Below are 20,228 nucleotides of genomic sequence, written 5' to 3' on the forward strand. Positions count from 1 at the left end.
AGATTTTATCAAAACTGGAAATCCTGATGTTGCTACAGGAAAAAAAAAACAAAACTCCTAGCTGTACTACACCAAAAAGAGTTTCTCATAATCTAATTTTGATATTCATGGATTTATCCAATGTGGTTATGGATTCAGGGACGCTGAATTAGCAAAATCCACCCCAAGAGAATGAGGGATGTGGTATTTAAAAGGCTAGGCAAATGGTTCAAGGGCATGGTTCAAATCAGGAATCGTGGGTGAGGACCCTGGTTCCTCTAAGTGTGGGGTCAGCAGGTAGTTTCACACGTCTGATCTCAGTTTCTCATCTACAACTAAGATTAATGCCACCTCTCCAATTAGATTGTTGCCAGGCATCCATAAAATATTGTATGTAGAGGACCCTAGGAGGGAAGAAGTGCCTTTGAAGAAAGGAGATATGAATTGGGCAACAGCTCCCAAGGATCACCTGGACTTTAGGAGGGACTTGGAAAGTGGTCAGCGGCACGCAAGTAGAATTACGATGTGACTCAGATCTGTACCATATGGCAACAAGCAATCATAGGAAAATGCAGAATTCACCATGACTCAAATATGAAGCAAATTAAACATAATTATTTTAAGCAATTGGTAGCTCACAAGAAAAGAGCATTGGCTTGACTTGGTGTTTGAAAGCTCCTCTTAGATGCAGCAGAATTTTCATGACATCTCCTGTTTATTTCCAATCACACTGTTAGCCTTTTAGTGTGAGGCCTGGAAGTAATCCTAGTAAAGAAACACCATGTACTAATTTCAGAATTAGCCCATAGACAAAGCATGGAAGACTTGACTAGAATAGCAAGCGTGGTTATGCAAATGGAATAAAAGATACATATTTTTTAAGTGGGGTGGAAGAAAGGCCAGAAGAAAGAACAGGGGAATAATTTCTTCATCTTACTTAGTGAGAGTGAAATTTACTCAGTCAGTTCTTGTAATAAAGACTACATATACAGGGTGTCCATAAAGTTTGTTTGCAATTTTAAAATGCACACACATGAACTTTATGGCCACCTGTATATAATATTGAAACAAACATACAAATAAATTTAAAGGCAGCAATGTAACAAAGTTTAGGTGAGAAACGTGGATTATTTTTCAGAACAGGAAGTCAATAATTACAGTCTAAAATTGGTGATAATAGTAGCAACAACAATAAAAGCTAATTATTATTTAGCTCCTTGTGTGTACTGGGCACTGTTCTACAGCCCTTATAAGGGTTAACTTGCTTAATATTCAAAATATCTTTTCAACGTAGGGATCATTATTCCATGTTGTGGATAATGACTTGAGACACAAAGTGGTTAGGTAACTCACTCAAAAGGTAGCAAGCCCACAAGCTCCAATGCATGATTAGTAATCAATGCCTTGTAAATAACCAAAAAATTTCTAAAATAACATTATGTTGAAGACGATGGCCTCTGAGCTAGAATAGTAAAGATTAAAGTGCAAAGGAATGCTTTTAGTTTTCCATTAAGGCTATTTGACTAGGCAATTTTTTAACTGTCTGCCGGAATAATTATATAAGAAGGAAAAAAAGTCAGTAGGTACCAGAAGGTAACCCTCAACATGAAGGACAGATTCATCTTTATAATTCTGTTTTCTTTTCTTTTCTTTTTGTTTTTTTGAAAAGTAAATTTATTTCAGTTTAATGTGAGGGTACAAACAACCAGGCCAAAATATTTGATTTTTCTGGGTAGAATCCCTCTTATGGTTATGTCCTGCACATAAAAAATAGAAGCTCCGTACCAAAGGAAAGTCATAAGGATTGTCTCCTTTATTTTTTCTGAATGTTTTGTCATTTTGTGTTGCACATATAAGTCCATGATTCCCTTTGAGTTAATTTTTGTGAAAGATACTAGGTCTGCGTATAGATCTATTTTTTCACATTTAGATTTCAATTTTTCCCATCACCATTTGTTAAAAAGATTATCCATTTTCCCTTGAATGTTCTTTCCTCAATTATCAAAGGTCAATTGATTATATATGTGTGTGTAACTCTCTTGCAGGTGAATACTCCATTGTTTTATGTGACCATTCTATTTCCAATACCACCATCTTGATTGTAGCTTTACAGTAAGTTTGAAATGGGGGAATAAAAGTCTTTTAACTTATTATTCTTTAGAGGGAAAAAGGTGTGCCAACCTCCCCTCCCCTTCCCCCCTTACTCCTCCCCCCAACATGACTAGAAATGAGGTTTTTCTCCTACGTGGGCATGTGTCAGATCGTCTACTGACTTCATATTAGTATTGAGTGCATTGGATAATTGCTTCTCAATTCTTGTGATACTTTACTAAGAAAAATGTGTTTCACCCCCATCCAGGATATTACAGAAGATATGAAGTCACCATCTTTTTATGGCTGAATAGTATTCCACTGTGTGCATGTACCACAGTTTGTTAATCTTTCTACTTCTGAAAGGCTTTCAGGAGAAGTGATTAAAAGTGTAGTGAGTGTCTAGAAGGGGCAAACCTAAGACCAGTGTGAGAAAGGTAGCCAGAGAGCAGGTCTGCAAAGAGAATTAGCTGGTGAAACGTAATCCGCAGATGGACGTTCAGGCAACTGAACAACCACGTGGCAGGCCTGGGGGAGGTGAGATTCCAGCCCCAGATGGGGTTGGAACAGATGTTGTCTACGTCTCTTCCAAACCTGACAATTTTATGTCTCTTATCTTCACAGAAATTTCCAAAGGCAAACCAGAGAATTAATTACATATGAAACACCAGCTCAAGCCTCAGTTCCATAAAATTACAGAAGATACACAGGGAGAATCAGCCAGGTTCAGAATTTCTGAAAACCAAGCTCTATAAATAGGCCCGGAATTATAAACCAAACTTCTAGCATAGAGGGAGAGATTCTGTCCTTCAATTCCGGGATCTTTTTAGAAATTCCATGCTCATCCTCAGACCAACCATCCACACTGAATCCATGGCCAGGAATAATCTCACCAGAGTAACTGAGTTCATTCTCATGGGCTTCACTGACCAGCCCGGATTGGAGGTTCCCCTCCTCCTGGTCTTTCTGAGTTTCTACCTAGTCACCCTGCTGGGGAACATAGGGATGATCATTCTAATCCGAGTGGATGTGCGACTCCACACCCCCATGTACTTCTTCCTGAGCCACCTTGCCCTGCTGGATGCCGGCTACGCCTCGGTCATCACCCCTCAGACTCTGGCCACACTGGCCACGGGCAAAATGGTCATCTCCTACGGCCGCTGTGCTGCCCAGTTCTTTCTCTTCACCCTCTGTGCAGGCACAGAGTGTTTCCTGCTGGCGGTGATGGCTTATGACCGCTTTGTCGCCATCAGCAGTCCACTGCGCTACTCCGTGGTTATGAACCCCAGAATCTGCTGGAGTCTGGTGGCCGGAGCCTACACCTGTGGGGTGTCAGGAGCCATCCTGCGAACTGCGTGCACCTTCACTCTCTCCTTCTGTGACAACAACCAGATTGACTTCTTCTTCTGTGACCTCCCCCCCTTGCTGAAGCTCTCCTGCAGTGACACAACAAACAGGGAGATTGTCATCATCTTCTTTGGCAACTTTGTGATTTTGGCCAATGCTGTCATCATCCTGATTTCCTACCTGCTCATCATCAAGTCCATTTTGAAGGTGAAGTCCTCAGGGGGCAGGGCCAAGACTTTCTCCACATGTGCTTCCCACCTCACTGCTGTGGCCCTCTTCTTTGGGACCCTCATCTTCATGTATCTGCGGAGTGGCTCAAACAAATCCCTGGCGGAAGACAAGGTGGTGTCTGTCGTCTACACAGTGATCATCCCCATGCTGAACCCTCTGATCTACAGCTTGAGAAACAAGGATGTGAAAGCTGCCTTCAGAAAAGTCGCTGGCTGATTCCAGGTGCCCCAGAGGCTGTAGAGCTGTGTGAAAGGGTCTCTTACTTCAGTGCCCTTTCTTCCCATATCAGTGTATCCTATTTAGGCAGCAGAATTATGGGCAACCTATACCTGCAAACAGAAGAAAGATAGACAGGAGCCAGCAGGTCCACAAGAAAAACGGCAAATGTAGTGAAGTTTGCAGCAATTGCATACTATTTTCTTCTTATTCCCTGTAACCCCCTTCCAGTCCATTCCTTAGCACCCAGCAATCTCCTACTACTTTTTTTTTTTTTCTGAGACAGAGTCGCACTGTGTTGCCCAGACTAGAGTGCCATATTATCAGCCTAACTCACATCATCCTCAACCTCCTTGGCTCAAGCAATCCTCCTGCCTCAGCCTCCCGAGTAGCTGGGACCACAGGTGCATACCATGATGCCTGGCTAGATTTTCTATTTTTGGTAGAGAGGGAGTTTTGCTCTTGCTCTAGCTAGTCTGGAATACCTGGCCTCAAGTGACCCTCCTACCTCAGCCTCCCAGAGTGCTAGGACTTCAGGCATGAGCCACCACCCCCAGTCTTCCTGCTACTCTTTATGTCACAACTTATAGAATCTCAAATGTCTGAAGAGCATTGAGTTTATTTCTTTTTTTTTTTTTTTTTTTTTATTGTTGGGGATTCATTGAGGGTACAATAAGCCAGGTTACTCTGATTGCAATTGTTAGGTAAAGTCCCTCTTGCAATCATGTCTTGCCCCCATAAAGTGTGACACACACCAAGGCCCCACCCCCTCCCTCCGTCCCTCTTTCTACTTCCCCCCCAATAACCTTAATTGTCATTAATTGTCCTCATATCAAAATTGAGTACATAGGATTCATCCCACACCAACACTCTTCCCCCACAGACCTGGGCCTGCCAACCTTTCCCTTTGATTTTGCTGCCATCAATCCTACCTTCCCCTCTGTGTCAAAGATCATCTGGGATCCCTGTGATAAGTGGCCCATTTTTTCTTTCACTATGTGAGGGTCTAAACATTCAATAAACAGGGAGTGTTGTATAAGACAAGAGCCAGGGGCTCAACATCCATAGCTCAGTGTTTAGGGCACTGGCCACATACACTGAGGCCGGCAGGTTTGAACCCAGCCCAGGCCTTCTAAACAACAATGATAACCGCAACAGCAAAAAAAAATAGCTGGGCATTGTGACAGGTGTCTGTAGTCCCAGCTACTTGGGAGGCTGAGACAAGAGAATTGCTGAAGCCCAAGAGTTAGAGGTTTCTGTGAGCTGTGATGCCACAGCACTCTACTGAGGACAACATGGTGAGACTCTGTCTCAAAAACCAAGGAAGGGAGGGCTGGAGGGAGGGGGGAAGGAAGGAAAGAAGGAAGGAAAAAGAAAAGAAAGAGAGAAAGAAACAAAGAACAGACAAGAGCCAGGGGTGGGAAAACTGTGGCCTGGGGGCCCATGTGGCCTTCTGGATCCTTGAGCATGGCCTTTTGACTGAATCCAAATTTTACAGAACAAGCCCTTTTAATAAAGGGATTTGTTTGCTCTAGTTTGGACCCAGTTGCCAACCAGCCAAGGGAAGGAAGTATTTGAGAAACAGGCTTCTGCTTTACCCATGGTACCAACTCAGGCCCCCCTCACCTCAAAGGGTTTTTTTTCTTGCTCAGACCAGAACAATGGAATTTCCAAATTGTCTTACCACTTGCCACCTCACTGGTTCCACGGTTCCTGCTTTAATGTGACTCTGACATCCTCTAGATGACTTGAGCCATCTCATCTTTGGAAATGTGTCCTCAAGGGCCAGACATCTCGTCTCTGAAAGGCACAGTGCATTGCTGCCCCTCACCTGACTGTCTGTCTCATGAACGGTTCTCTCCTTCCAAGCATCCTGTTTCCAGAGGATGTTATAAAAATTAAATAAGATGGTGACTACGAAATCAGGTGTTTAATATAGAGAGTTCCCTTCCTGTTCTCTCAATTTTGATGTGAACCTGGGGCCCTGGCCACAATTCCATGGCCCTTGTCAAAAAAGAAATGATCTCAGGAATGGAAGAAAAAGTATCCAATGTACTCAGCTCTACTATGAAGCTAAATTACAGCTTTCACATGAAGGCTATAACCCAACTATAGCACAAGACTATGGGGAAAGGGCCAAGGAAGGGGAAGGGAGGGGGGAGGTTAGGGTGGAGGGAGGGTAACGGGTGGAGCCACACCTACGGTGCATCTTAGAATGGGTACAGGCGAAACTTACTAAAGGCAGAATACAAATGTCGACATACAGTAACTAAGAAAATGCCATGAAGGCTACATTGAACAGTTTGAAGAGAATATTTCAGATTATATATGAAACCCGCACATTGTACCCCTTGATTGCACTAATGTACACAGCTATGATTTAACAATAAAAATAAATAAATTAAAAAAAGAAAAGAAATGAATCACAGGACAATGATCATGAAAGTCGATGACGGGTGTGTCCTGAGGAAAATGAACAACCTGATCCTCTGCTCTAAGGAATAAAGCAAACAAGTATTTAATTGAGGAGGTGAGGGATGCATTTATTTGCATCTTTTAATTGAGGATGCATCTTTTAATTGAATAGGTCATTTGGTGCCCAATGAACACCTCTACCCAACCTTGATTTTATGAGAAGTTGATCTTCCTTGTTCCTCCATATGGAAACAACCATTTTATTAAAATGACCCACGACACACGTGGCAGATGAATGATGCAGAAATAAACACCTGACCTATGTTAGGCTAATAACAACTTTCCATTGGGCATTATGAAGCTGAGCATGTAGAAGAGATTCAGAACAGAAAATCAGGTTGACCAAGGGTAGGGAATATCCAAGTAGCCACTAAACCTATGAAGAGATGCTTATTCTCATTAGTGATCGGGAAAATCTGAACACAAAACCAAAATATGCTCAGTAGATTAGCAAAAAATTTAAAAGTATGCCTCCACCATGTTGACAAGGATATGAAAAATGGATAGCATGAATTGGTTTAACATATTTATAAAACAATTTGACATTTTTCTTTAAAAATAAAAGATACATAAATATAAAAAAAGACTAAAAAAAATTAAAAAAAAATAAAAGATACATGTAAGCAGTGACCCAGCTATTCCAGTAGCCTAGCAATACACACTACCCTGTTTCCCCGAAAATAAGACAGTGTCTTATTTTAAGGTGTTCTCCCAAAGATGCGCTAGGACTTATTTTCAGGGGACGTCTTATCTTTCCTGTAAGTAGGTCTTATTTTCGGAGGATGTCTTATTTTCGGGGAAACAGGTTAGCAGTGGTTCTCGACCTTCCTAATGCCTCCTAATGATGCAACCCTTTAATACAGTTCCTCATGTTGTGGCAACCCCCAACCATAAAATTATTTTCATTGCTACTTCATAACTGTAATTTTGCTACTGTTATGAATCATAATGTAAATGTCTGATATGCAGGATCTATTTTCATTGTTATGAAGGGGTCACAACCCACTGGCTGAGAACTGCTGCACTAGAAAAACTCTCACCCGTGCACCCCAGGATATGGGTATGAATGTTTGTAAAGCATTGCTATAATAGCACAAAATTCAAGATGGTTGCCTGCAGTTTTTTTATTCTTATGGCCTGGAGTGTAGGTGTGATGGCTGGAGACCTGCCAGCTACTGTGGACCAGAAGGTGGCCTTAAAAATGAATTCAACAGATAGAAGTCAACAGAGCAAGAAAAAAGAGATGCCTAAGGTCCTGAGGACATTTTTAATCCACTCTATGAGCTGCCCCATCTCCAGGAGTCTTTCATGGGAGAAAGAAAGAAATATTTATCTTATTAAAGAAAGCAACTAGAATCAACTACATATTGTTTTTTCAAAAATAGGCTTCACAAAGTCATACTGTTAGGGATATGTACACAAATGACAAAGGTTTACATTAAATGTAAATGATTATAACCACAGCCAAGATACAGGAGCAAGTGGGAATTGAGAAGGGGAAGGCCTCCTAAGAACTTCTGGAGAAAGAAAGTATTCTACTTATCTTGGTCTGATAGTGATTACCCGGTATCTGTTTTATAATTTTTTATTAAACTGTAGCCATTTTATGTAGTTTATTTTTGTGTACATTATATTTTGCAACAAAAATGCAAACAAATAGATTAACTTGCTTCCCACCCCTAAGCTAGGATGAAGGCCTGAGCATGGGTCCTGTGTCCACGGCAGACGGCAGCACACACCCCTCTTCACACACCCCTCTTTCCATGGCAACAACACGGTAGTATTCTAGGGGTACTAAGAGGCTCCTCCTCAGTAATGACTTTTTCTTGCTCTGATGTTGTGACTAATTTTCCACCATTAAAGCTGTCTTTCCTTTTATTTTTATTGACAGAAATTGTATGTGCACTATCGGGCTAGCTGCAGTGGTTCCGCCTATAATCCTAGCACTCAGGAAGTCCAAGGTAGATGGATGGCTTGAGCTCAAGAATTCAAGACCAGCAAGAGCAAGACCCCATGTCTACTAAAAACAGAAAAATTAGCTGAGTTGTGGCAGGTGCCTGTAGTTCCAGCTACTGAGGAGGCTGAGGCAGGAGGATCATTTGAGCCCAAGAGTTTGAGGTTGCTGTGAGCTATGATGCCACGGCACTCTCTGCCCAGGGTAACAGAATGAGACTCTGTCTCAAAAAAAAAAAAAAGGAAATTGTATAGACACTATTTGTGGTATACAACACAATGCTTTGATATATATGTACGTAAACCCTGTAGAACTGCTAAATCAGGCTAATTAACATACATCATCTCACATTCGTACCTTTTTTTGTGATGAGAACACTTAAAATCAACTCTCTTGGCAATTCCCAAGTTTCAAGTTTCTAAGCAATCTTTCTTTATACCAAAGCTAAATATCCTATAGGTCTGAACATTTATCCCAGAGAACATTCTGGAAAACAGGTGGTTAAACTGAAGAAAGCCTGGTCTCAGGGAGCCATGGAGGGCCCACAGGGGTCTGAAGAACTGCCTCTGAGGAATTCAGTCAGACTCCCCAGAAGGGGTGAAATTCAAACTAGTTCAAACTGGGTCTAGAAGGAAGCTGAAACCCTGAGCAAACCGGTCTAATAGATAAAACCAAAGTGATCAAACCCACACAGTAGCCGGATAGTCCCAGACTTCTCCCCTGACCTTCACTGATCACTGCACACAGCCTCCAGCAGCCAGCTGAGAAGCTGTGTGACCTCAGGTGAGACGCACAACCCCTCTGGGCCTGCTTCCTCATGAATTCTGTCTCAGAAAATAAAAATAAATCAAAAAATAATAGTAGGCCTGCATTCTCCCTCCATTTCTTCCCAGCATTGAAGGCAGTAGCTCAGAGATGACAACACTCATTCCCCACAGAGCACATGGAGGAACACGGGAATGATGTCATTCAGGGTCTGCCACTTACCCCTGAGCCTTTTAATCCCCAGGCCCATTGTTTGCTTACCTAGAAGAAGAGAGGCAAGACTATAACACCCCTGCAGTCAGCTCTAGCTGAGGGGAGCTGGCTTCCCCCAGAAATTGGAAGCCCGGTCTCACTCAGTCATTTGTGACTTGCAGACAAGCCAGGGCTCACACAGCCCCCACTAAAGGCAGGTAAATCATCACAGTGAATTGTGAAGAAAGAGAGAGGGTTTCTCTGTCTTTCATTTTATCATTATCACCTTTGTACATGAGCGACATCTGAGGTGATATCCACATAAGGATCAAACAGCCAGAGGACGCCAGTGAATCAGAGAACTCAGTGATTCAGGAAGATTAGGTAACTACCTTTCTGTGGGTTTCAGATCCTCACAGATATTTCCTTGGACCTGCTCAGAAAACAGGAGAAAATATTAACAGTGCTTTGTAGAAGTCCGTCTCAGGAGCACTGCCGACCAGCTCTCTATGAGGTAATGTAAACCCTGTAACTACATTACGTGGGGTGAAAAAACATGTTCCAGAGACTACTGAACGTGCTTTCCCGATTTTTTTTTAACAGAATTTACATTTTCTCTGTGTGGCCTTTTAGATGCGTTTTTATTTTCCCCAGCCTTCAATTCTGACTTCCATAAAGCAAGCACAGGAATTGCTGCCTTGCTGAGGCAGGAATCAGTAACAAATTTGTCAAATGCAGGGAACAATGGTTGGTACACAGATATTAGTACTCCCCGGACACCACTCTATCACTGAGTGCTCAGAGCACGGACTCAGAATGGGCCAGCTCCCTCTAAGGCGTTGTTCTCAGCTCGGGAAGGTCAGAGAGAAAGACATTTGCAACAAGAAGCTCTTGAGAAGATGATGTGGAAATGGGTGTTCCAGAAAGAAAGTACCATGACGGAGGGAATGATTTTTGACAAGTGCTGTTTCCTGGCCTCAGAGCGTCCCAGCTGTGGAGCAACAGTCTCCCTTCCCGGCAGCCCCATCCTGGCTGTGTGTGTTCTGGTTTGTACTTTTATGACTTTGTGGTCTTTCCTGAGGCACCAAATGGGACTCCAGTTTTGAGGGCCCACAGAGATAAATTTGGAAGGGAATATTTTCCAACACACCGGGTAAAAGTTATTTCTTCTTGGGCTTCCATTCTCTCATCTGGCAAATGAAGAAAATGTAGTAAACCAAGTGCATTCGAATCTTTTTTTTAAACAATGGAATCCTGTTCCCAAAAGAAATGAAGCACCTCGTTGTTTACCAGAGTTGGGAGAATTGCTGCTTTGTCTGGAGATGAGGCTGAGGTGGCGGCATCTCACCTGCTCGGCCGTCCCTTCCCATCCCACTGCTGTGTCCCTTTGAGACAACTGAGGAAAGCCGAGGCTCTGAGGAGCAGGGCTGGAAAGCGGCCGGGTCCTTTCCATCGCAAGGGTTCTGTGTCTCCGGGGAGGATCTTGGGTACTTTCCTCAAGCATGGAGAGGAAAATGGTGAGCCACCACTCCCAGTGTCTTGGGCCTCACTGAGCCCACTCTGAGCACCCTGTGCACAGTGACCCCTGAGCACCAAAGAGTCACCCCGATGCTTGCCTGTTCACCATGCCACATTCAAACACAGGACGTCAGACAGAAGTGGACAAGGAAACTGACAGGCAAGCTTGGGGCTTCCAGGATGTTCTTAGAATAATGTAGGTTTTCCCACTGAGACAATCACTGGGACATTGCAAGTTGCAGCCACCACTCTCCAGGAGAGAGCTGCCAGATGAACGTATCCCTCTCGGCAAACGAGGCCAATCAGAGCATGACAGTGTCTGTTCTTGAGCTGAGTGAACAAAGCTGTGCAAGTTTAATGGGACGTGTCCAAGGGCTGGACTAAAAGATTGTGACCATTCTTGGGGGAAAAAGTGCTGTGGTTGGCCAGTCATGACAGCCTAAATCCTACTGGGTAGCGAGATATTGCTATACATTTATAAGGCATATGAATATTTAGAAATATGAATTTGTGGTTATTTAGTTCACATATGGAAATGTTCAGAGTAATCTTTTAAGAGCTTCAAAGAAACTTCTGATTCAGAAACAGCAAAAAGAAAGTCCTGTGAGGTCATCAAGTCCAGCATGTCCTAAAAGATAGATCACAAAAAAAAAAAAAAAAGGATAAAGCACAGACCACCAAATTTCCACACAAAAAAAAATATTCTGTGGCTAGATAATGATGGCAAATACTGCCTCAAGAGAGGCAGTTATCAAATCATAAAATAAGATAATAGACTTGAGAGATAATTCAAGATGTCTACCGTAGAATGTTCCAGAATAAGTTATGGCCACAGTGTGGACAAGTCAAGAAGAAATGCCACAGTCTCAGCCTCAATCACAACCCAGGCTGAAGGCATAAAAGCTACATTTTCTGTCATATAACTGTCCCTGCAGACATAGCAGACAGTATGCAGGCTGGCTACATACCTTCCACTTTTTAATTTATGTACTGAGCACTCCAAAAGAAAAAAAAAAATCTAAATAAGTCCAAATCTGTTTTTAAGGTATTTAAATTAAGATATCCTAAAATAATTTTTCTGTTTCAATGGAGCCAAAGCTGATGGACCTCCAGGAGGTGATGAGCTGCAGCCACGCTTAAGTTGTATTTATGAGGATGCAGAGAAGATTCAAAAATATGGGAAACTCCTTTGATAGACAAAAACAATGGGAAGATTCAAAAACAACGGGAGCAGACAGTTGCAGGACAGAATCACCACCGTAACAGCAGTGCTGTGGAGGAAAATGTATAAATCCCTGCTCTTAAGGACCCTAGAATCTCCTCAAGTTCAGTATCTGGGACTTCCCTCGGTCCTCAGTTTCCATTAGACCCCGTCACAGGAGATGGGACCGAAGAGAGAAACCAGGGTTGTACACACAAGCTACTGCTCATCAAATCTGATATGCATTGATTTCCACACATTAGTGGGGTTGCTAATTGTTAGAACTTGAGGAATCTGGTACTGTCTCTAAGTCTGAAATAGCAGGACTTCGATTTTGCCTTATGACCCATGGAATTCCCAGGATCAAAATCAACAGGCAGCCTCGACAGTTTCTATCGACGTTCCATGGCTAGTAGGAACCCTATATTTCACAAAGGAGTCCTTAAACCTGACCCCAACCAGCTTCCCAGAGAGTCTTGGAAACCCGGATGGAGTGGCCTCCACCCCACTGCCCAGAGATGTGGTCCTGGAGAACAAAGCCCAGAGCCACAAGTGGCCGGCAGGGAAACTCACTCGCTACCAGAGAGGGAAGGATCAACCTGATTTCTCTAGAAAACTGGTTCTATCAAATACTATACACCCCCTTTCCGCAAACCACCTCTAGAGTACAGACACTAAAAAGGAAAGTACACACAGACGGCTTATGGGCAAGAGGACCCGTGCAGGACGGTGAGACACACAGTGTGTTAGAGTCACGACATGACAGTTTGAATCCTGGCGTCCGCACTTGCAATTTATTCTTTGATAAGTCAGTTTAACTGTCTGAACCTCAGATAACACATTTTAAGAGTGAAACTCACATTGGCTATTCCAGGATTATTGGGAGGAACCAATCATTAAGTTAATGTAGAAATGTCCACATTACTAATGTGGAATCTAAAGGTTTCACAGAATCACTTTCTCTCCTAGGTCCTCGAGAAAAGAGATTTAAGACAGATGATGACCTGGTTCATAGGAGAGCAAAAATAGGTTACAAAAGTACTCACAAGGAATTGTTGGAGTAACTGTGAATGTTTGATAAAAATGGACATTATCATTGTCAGTCTGGGAAGAGAATGGTTTTACCCATATGCAGAACCAAGTATAATACCAATGTGTAGAAGGTACAGAAAGAGCAATTTGGCTTTCTAACAGGCAGGATTTTTCAAAGGTGGAGTGGCCAGGGAGTCCCCATTGCACAAAGAATTAACTCAGGGCCCTGCATTTGACAATGCTCTGTCACTCAGGCACAGCCTAAGAGACCGGAAGTGGCAGCCTGATGCATTCCTGGGCTAGATGATAATCTGTGGGGGATGTTCTAGAAGAGAGAGACTCTATACTCATCCCTTCCCATTTTGATAGTCCATGGTTCTCTGGTCTTAAAGACCGTTCCAGATAATTAGCAAGTGAATTTGAAGAAATACTGACCCAGGCCCAATTTCAGGAGGGGTACAGGGAGGGTACAGGGGAATGATAATAACTGCAGGTCTGGGTCCTTAATGATATTTTCTTCTGTCTCTGAGCAGGAACACCTGTGACATTTACCTAACACCTGACACTGAAGAAAGAAAGACCCTCAATTCCGAAACCTCCGACTCCATTCTCTCCACGCCAACCAGCTACACGGAGCCTATGGCCGAACAGAACCTCACCACTGTGACAGAGTTCATTCTGGTGGGCTTCACTGACCACCCTGAGCTGGCTGTTCTGCTCTTCTTGGTGTTTCTCTGTTTCTATTTTGTCACTATTCTGGGGAATGTGGGACTGATCATTCTAATCCGAGTGGATGTGCGACTCCACACCCCCATGTACTTCTTCCTGAGCCACCTTGCCCTGCTGGATGCCGGCTACGCCTCGGTCATCACCCCTCAGATTCTGGCCACACTGGCCACAGAGAAAACAGTTATCTCCTACGGCCGCTGTGCTGCCCAGTTCTTTCTCTTCACCCTCTGTGCAGGCACAGAGTGTTACCTGCTGGCGGTGATGGCTTATGACCGCTTTGTCGCCATCAGCAGTCCACTGCGCTACACCGTGATTGTGACTCCAGGCACCTGCAGGGGCTTGTTGGCTGGTGCCTACCTCTGTGGGGTTTCGGGGGCCATTCTGCGTACCACGTGTACCTTCACCCTGTCCTTCTGTCATGACAATCAGATCGACTTCTTCTTCTGTGACCTCCCACCCCTGCTGAAGCTCGCCTGCAGCAGCATGACACAAAATGAGATTGTCATTCTCTTTTTTGCAAAATTCATGTTCCTGGCCAATGTCTTGATCATCCTGATCTCCTATATGCTCATCATCAGAGCCATTCTGAGAGTGAAGTCTGCTGGGGCACGAGCCAAGACCTTCTCCACCTGCACCTCCCACCTCATCACTGTTGTCCTCTTCTTTGGGACACTTGCCTTCATGTACCAGAGAAGTAACTCAGACAAATCCCCAGCAGAGGACAAGATTGTTTCTGTCTTTTACACTGTCATCATCCCTATGCTGAACCCCTTGATCTACAGTCTGAGGAACAAAGACGTAAAAGCTGGATTCAGAAAAGTCATTGGAAAACTCCAGCTCCCAAAGAACGTAGCTTTAGGTGAGGGTCCTTCGTCCTGACCCATCATCTCCCCGGATCTTCAGATTCTGATGGGCACCAACACCACAGGGTACTTGCCCCTGAGAGTGGACAACAGGTAGCTTTGTTTACCACCTGGAAGCAGGCAGGTGACATTCATTTGGATGACTTCCACCTCCCTTTTCTTTCCCTTCTCCCTCTTTCATGCTCCCAAACTTTCTGGGATCTAGGAATACTCTCTGACATCACAGAGGTTAAAAGTACACGGTCATAACCAACCTGATCACCACATCCATCCTCCCACCTCCAACTCACCATTCTTCAGTTTTCCCATTTGCCCCTTATTTATCCTTTTGTCACTGGGCTCACGGACTCTGATTTTTACTCTTGGTAAAAAATTATTGCTGTAAAGTGTACGAATGGAAGAATAAGAGTTGCTTTTTTGATTTATGATATGGGTAATCTGTCAACTCATTATGAAGAAGTTGATAAAAACAAACCTATGAACCCAATCAAATTTATAATTGGTATAGGTTAGAGGAGTAAGGGAAAGGTTGCTTTCTTTTGGCTACCCCTCCTCTCATGTCTTCCTAAATGATTTCTAATATCTTCAGGTCTATAATGTGCACTTCTCAAGTGACAATTCTCTAGATTCTGATCTCTAATTCCTTTGTTTGTTCTCCTTCTAAACATAGTGCCTGACTCATAAAAATTACTTACTCTCAATAGACGCACTCCCAGGGTCTGCAAAGTCAGCGATGATAGACCTGTAGCAAATAGTCATACTCAGTATTACCTTCTCAGGAAGCAAGAGTCCCTGTGGTTAGGGAAGTAAGCAATTACTGCCCCCACCAGAGGGTGAACTCCTTGAAGACAGAGTCCTAATGCTTCACTTAATAGTCTCTTCTCTAAATTGCTGCTTCTGGCATATTGAAAACTACCAGACACTCATAAAAGAGATAAAGAAGATAAAAATCAATGTAAAATCATCCCTCATTCCTGGACTGACAGAATTAATATTATCAAAATGTCCATATTACCTAAAGCAATCTACATATTCAACACTATTCCTGTCAAAACTCCAATGGCTTTTCTTATAAAAATACCCCAAAAAAAAAATCTTAAAAGGTATTTGGAACAATGAAAGATCCAGCATTGCCAAAACAATCTTGAGGAAAAAAAAAAAAAGAATAAGCTTACTGATTTCAAAATACGTTACCAAGCTACAGTAATTTAAACAGTATGCTACTAGCATAAAAACAGATATATGGATCAATGGAACACAAAAGACAGATCAGAAATAAATCCAAATTCACACACACATAGACAATTAAGCTTTAACAAGGGTGCCAAGAATATGTGATGTGGAAAAGATAGTGTCTTTTTAACAAGTGGTAGTGGGAAAACTGGATATCCATGTGCAAGAATGAAATGGGACCCTATCTTATGCATACACAAAAATCAACATGAAATAGATTAAAAACTTAAAGGTAAGACCTGGAACTATACAACTCCTAGAAGAAAACACAGGGGGGAAAGTTTCATGACATTGGTCTTGGCAATGATGTCTGAATATGACATTAAAAGCACAGATCAAAAAAAATCAAAAATTGACAAGTGGGATTACATCAAACCAAAAAGCTTCATCACAGCAAAGCAAGCAATCAATAGAGTAAAAACGCAATTTGTGGAATGGGAGAAAATATTTGCAAATTTTATATTTTATAAGGAGTTAATTTCTAAAATATATAATAGAACCTATATAGCTGACCACCTCCTTCAGTTGACCTAATTTTCATAGATTAGACATGCACCACAGGTACGTATAGTACAGTAGGCCTAGTTCCTCATGTTGACTGCCTCAGTGTGTTGACCAATTTGTTACAGTCCTTTGGGTGGTCAACTTACAGAGGTTCTACTGTGTAAGGAACTCCATACATTTCATTGTAAAAAAATCAATTAAAAAAGGCACAATGGAAAAAAAAAAAAACACAAGGAAACTGAATAGTTACTTCTCCAAAAACTACCTACAAATGGCCAGCAGGTATATGAAAAGGTGCTCAGCATCACTAATCATATGGGAAAAGCAAATAAAAACCACAATGAGATAACATTTCAGGGCCAATAAAAAAAGAGGAAAAAAGAAATACATATAGGCAAGAATGTAAAATAATTGGAACTCTTGGACATAGGTTGACCTCCATGAGATCAATTCTTTTAGTTTCCATGTATGAGTGAGAATATTTGACATTTTCTGTGCCCAGCTTGTTTTTCTTAACATAATGTCTCCCAGTTCCATCTATGCTACTTCAAATGACACAATTTATTCTTTTTATGGCTAAATAATATTCCATTGCATACACACACACACACACACCACGTTTTCTTTATCCATTCATCTTTCAATGAAAATGTAGAATTCTATATCCAGTGGAAATATCATTCAACAATGAATGTCAAATAGACATTTTCAGATAAATTGAAGCTGAAAGAGATAGTTGGCAGCATACAGACCCAAACTTTAAGAAATATTAAATATAAATGTACAGATTATAAATAAAAGAGAAATGGTACCAAATATAGATGCCTATATCTACAGGAAAGGGAAAAAACATAAAGAACAAACATGTATAAATAGTAAAGACTCCTTTTTCAAATCTTTAAGAAAATATTGGGACTGTTTACAATAAGATTTGTAAAAATTAAAATAATAACAATGTATGATGACCTTCATAACACATACAAAAGCAAAATAAGTGACAATTATAATACAAAGAGCAAGTGGAGGAAGGAAATGGAATTGTACCATTATAAAATCAACTCAAGGTAATTTGCAATAAATTAAGAGTATGTATTATCATTCTTAGAGCAACCATTAAGTGATAGGCGAAAATAGCCATTTATTTTCTGGAGCTCCTCCCTTGAGGGTTAGAACTTACTTCCCCTCTGCTTGAATTAGCCGGTCTACACGGACCATGAGATGTAGCTATGCTGGGTGAGTTTTGAGCCAAGGTCCTAAGAGGCCTTGCAGCTTTTGCTCTCACTGCCTTGAAATGCTGCCCCAGGGTGGCACCCTAAGGATGAGACACAGACTGCCTGGAGCGAGAGATCTGAACAGCCCAGCCCACCTGTCTGGGTCATCACCCTGCACTGTATAGAACTGAGGCCCCCAGCTGATCTGATTCGCTGGATATCATGAGTAGATAAGCGCGTGTTGTTTTAAGACACTAAATTTGGAAGTAATCACTCACCAAAAAAAATGCATATTGTGACTTTAGAGCAACTGCTTTAAAACCTAAGTAATAATAAGCATGACATAAACAAGTATGACTAAAAAGCCAAAAGCGGACATAAAACAGAATACTAAAAGAAAGAAAAAAATGCGGAACTAATAGCAAACAGGACAGGAAAGGATAGCCAAGAGAGCAAAGAGCAAATTTCACAAATAAAAAACATACCACCAGGTAAAAGACACATTTAATCACATTAAATATAAAGAAATGGCTGGGTGCAGTGGCTCACGCCTGTAATCCTAGCATTCTGAGAGGCCGAGGCGGGTGCAATGCTTTAGCTCAGGAGTTCGGGACCACCCTGAGCAAGACTTGGACCCTGTCTCTACTAAAAATGGAAAAACTAGCCAGGTGTTGTGGCTGGTACCTATAGCCCCAGCTACTAGGGAGGCTGAAGCAAGAGAATCACTTGAGCCCAAGCGTTTGAGGTTACTGTGAGCTATGACAACATAGTACTCTACCCATGGTGACAGAGTGAGACTCTGTCTCAAAATTAATTAATTAATTAATTATTTAATATATAAATAAAATATAAAAAAGAATCACTCACTCCAATGAAAAGACAAAAATGTCACAAATTAAAAACATTGATAAGAACCTCTGTTTACATGCTATTTAGAAGGGACACCATTCAAAGGTAAAGACACAGATGTATTGAAAATAAAAGAATGGCTCAGCACCCACAGCTCAGTGGCTAGAGTGCCAGCCACATGCACCGGGGCTGGTGGGTTCGAATCCAGCCCGGAACTGCTTAACAAACAAAAAAAATAGTCCCAGCTACTTGGGAGGCTGAGGCAAAAGAATCACTTAAGCCCAAGAGTTTGAAGTTGCTGTGAGCTGTGATGCTACCGCACTCTACAGAGGGCAATATAGTGAGAGTCTGTCTCAAAAAAAAAATATGGAAAATAATATGTCATGCAAACCCTAAGCATAAGAAAGCCAGGGTGGCTATGTTAATATTAGACAAAAGAAGGGTTTGAAGCATGGCAGACAACATGGACCAGAAACAAACAACCAGCACTGCAAAGGAGCCTCTGGATCTTATCACTCGGCCTGGATGAGTGAATTCATGTGAAAATGAGAAATGACCAAGAGCTTCAGGGCAGATTACATGCTTATGATCAACATACAAATATATCGAGAGATGTGGAGGAAACTGTGACTACTACAGAAATTCATGAAGAAACATACGAAGAGATACATACATCAATAAAATGGAATATTCCCATGCTCTTTGTCCGAGGAGATGGCATTGTCCTGCTTGCCCCTCCATTGAGAGGTGGCTGAAACAAAGAATTTATCCTGAAGGAGACTTTGCCCAATTGCCTCTTTAAATGTGCACAACATTCAAAAGAGAAACCTGTGTACATTTCGATATTAAGAAATTTATAATAACTCACACTTGCATATGAAAAATGAAATACAACTTTAGGCTATGACGAAGAAGGGAAGGGGAGGGGGACGGAGGGGGAGGGGTGGGAGGAATAGTAGGGGGACCACAACTATGGAGCACCTTGCAAGTCCAAGTTGGTTCTATCGTGTGTAGAACACAAATGTCCTAATGCTATAATTGGGTGAATGAGATGAAAGCTAGGCTGATTAGTATGATGTAAGCACTCCAATTTGTACAAATAATCAACACACTGAAATGGGCATAAATGTATTTATGATCTATAATAATAAAAAAAGAAATGACCTAAGGATTCTTCCCCTCCTGAAATGAGCTAATTGGTAGATAACTCACAACTCCTTAAGCTATATGTCATTTTTATTTTTCTACAACACTTCCAATAAATGTGAACACCAAGATGCAGAACTCTTTTTTCAAAAGTTAAAAGAGATTGCATTAGTGTACACAGCTATGATTTAATAATTTAAAAAAGGAAAAAAGTTGTTTTTAAGTTTTACCATTTTTACCTTTTATTGATACATAACATTTTATATATTTCTGGGTCACATGACAGTGGTTTTTATATGCACAGAATATATAATGATCAAATTGGGTATTTGGGGTATCCATAACCTCGGGTACTTATCACTTCTATATTTTAGTAACATGTCAAGTCCTCTCTTTCAGCTACTTTTTTATTTTTAATTTTCATCTACTTTAATTTAATTTAATTTAATTAATTTTGGGGGGAAGACAAGAGTCTCACTCAGTCATCCTGGATAGAACACTGTGGCACCATAGCTCACAGCAACCTCAAACTCCTGGGCTCAAGCAATTCTCCTGCCTCAAAAAAAAAAAAAAAGTTAAAATAAAATCAGACAAAAGAGACTTTGCTATGTGTTATCTCTAGAGATCGATAAAAACATTCCATAATGACAATGTGACTAATTTATCAGGAGGTCATAACAACCATACATACC

At 41.6% G+C, this 20,228-nt stretch overlaps 2 protein-coding genes and 1 pseudogene across 2 annotated transcripts; all 3 read left to right on the forward strand.

The window, feature by feature from the left end:
- The first annotated feature begins 2,943 nt into the window (after window positions 1-2,943).
- LOC128565829 (olfactory receptor 9I1) lies at window positions 2,944-3,864 on the forward strand. Its single transcript, XM_053562556.1, has one exon. It carries the CDS (start codon window positions 2,944-2,946, stop codon window positions 3,862-3,864), a length of 921 nt encoding a protein of 306 aa, XP_053418531.1.
- Window positions 3,865-13,640: 9,776 nt separating this feature from the next.
- LOC128564302 (olfactory receptor 9I1-like) lies at window positions 13,641-14,609 on the forward strand. Its single transcript, XM_053559796.1, has one exon. The coding sequence runs from the start codon at window positions 13,641-13,643 to the stop codon at window positions 14,607-14,609; it is 969 nt and encodes a 322-aa protein (XP_053415771.1).
- Window positions 14,610-18,841: 4,232 nt separating this feature from the next.
- On the forward strand, window positions 18,842-19,145 carry LOC128566036 (U6 snRNA-associated Sm-like protein LSm3; annotated as a pseudogene).
- The last annotated feature ends 1,083 nt before the right edge of the window (window positions 19,146-20,228 follow it).

This window comes from Nycticebus coucang, chromosome 14, assembly GCF_027406575.1.
Source record: "Nycticebus coucang isolate mNycCou1 chromosome 14, mNycCou1.pri, whole genome shotgun sequence".
Lineage (NCBI taxonomy): Eukaryota > Metazoa > Chordata > Mammalia > Primates > Lorisidae > Nycticebus > Nycticebus coucang.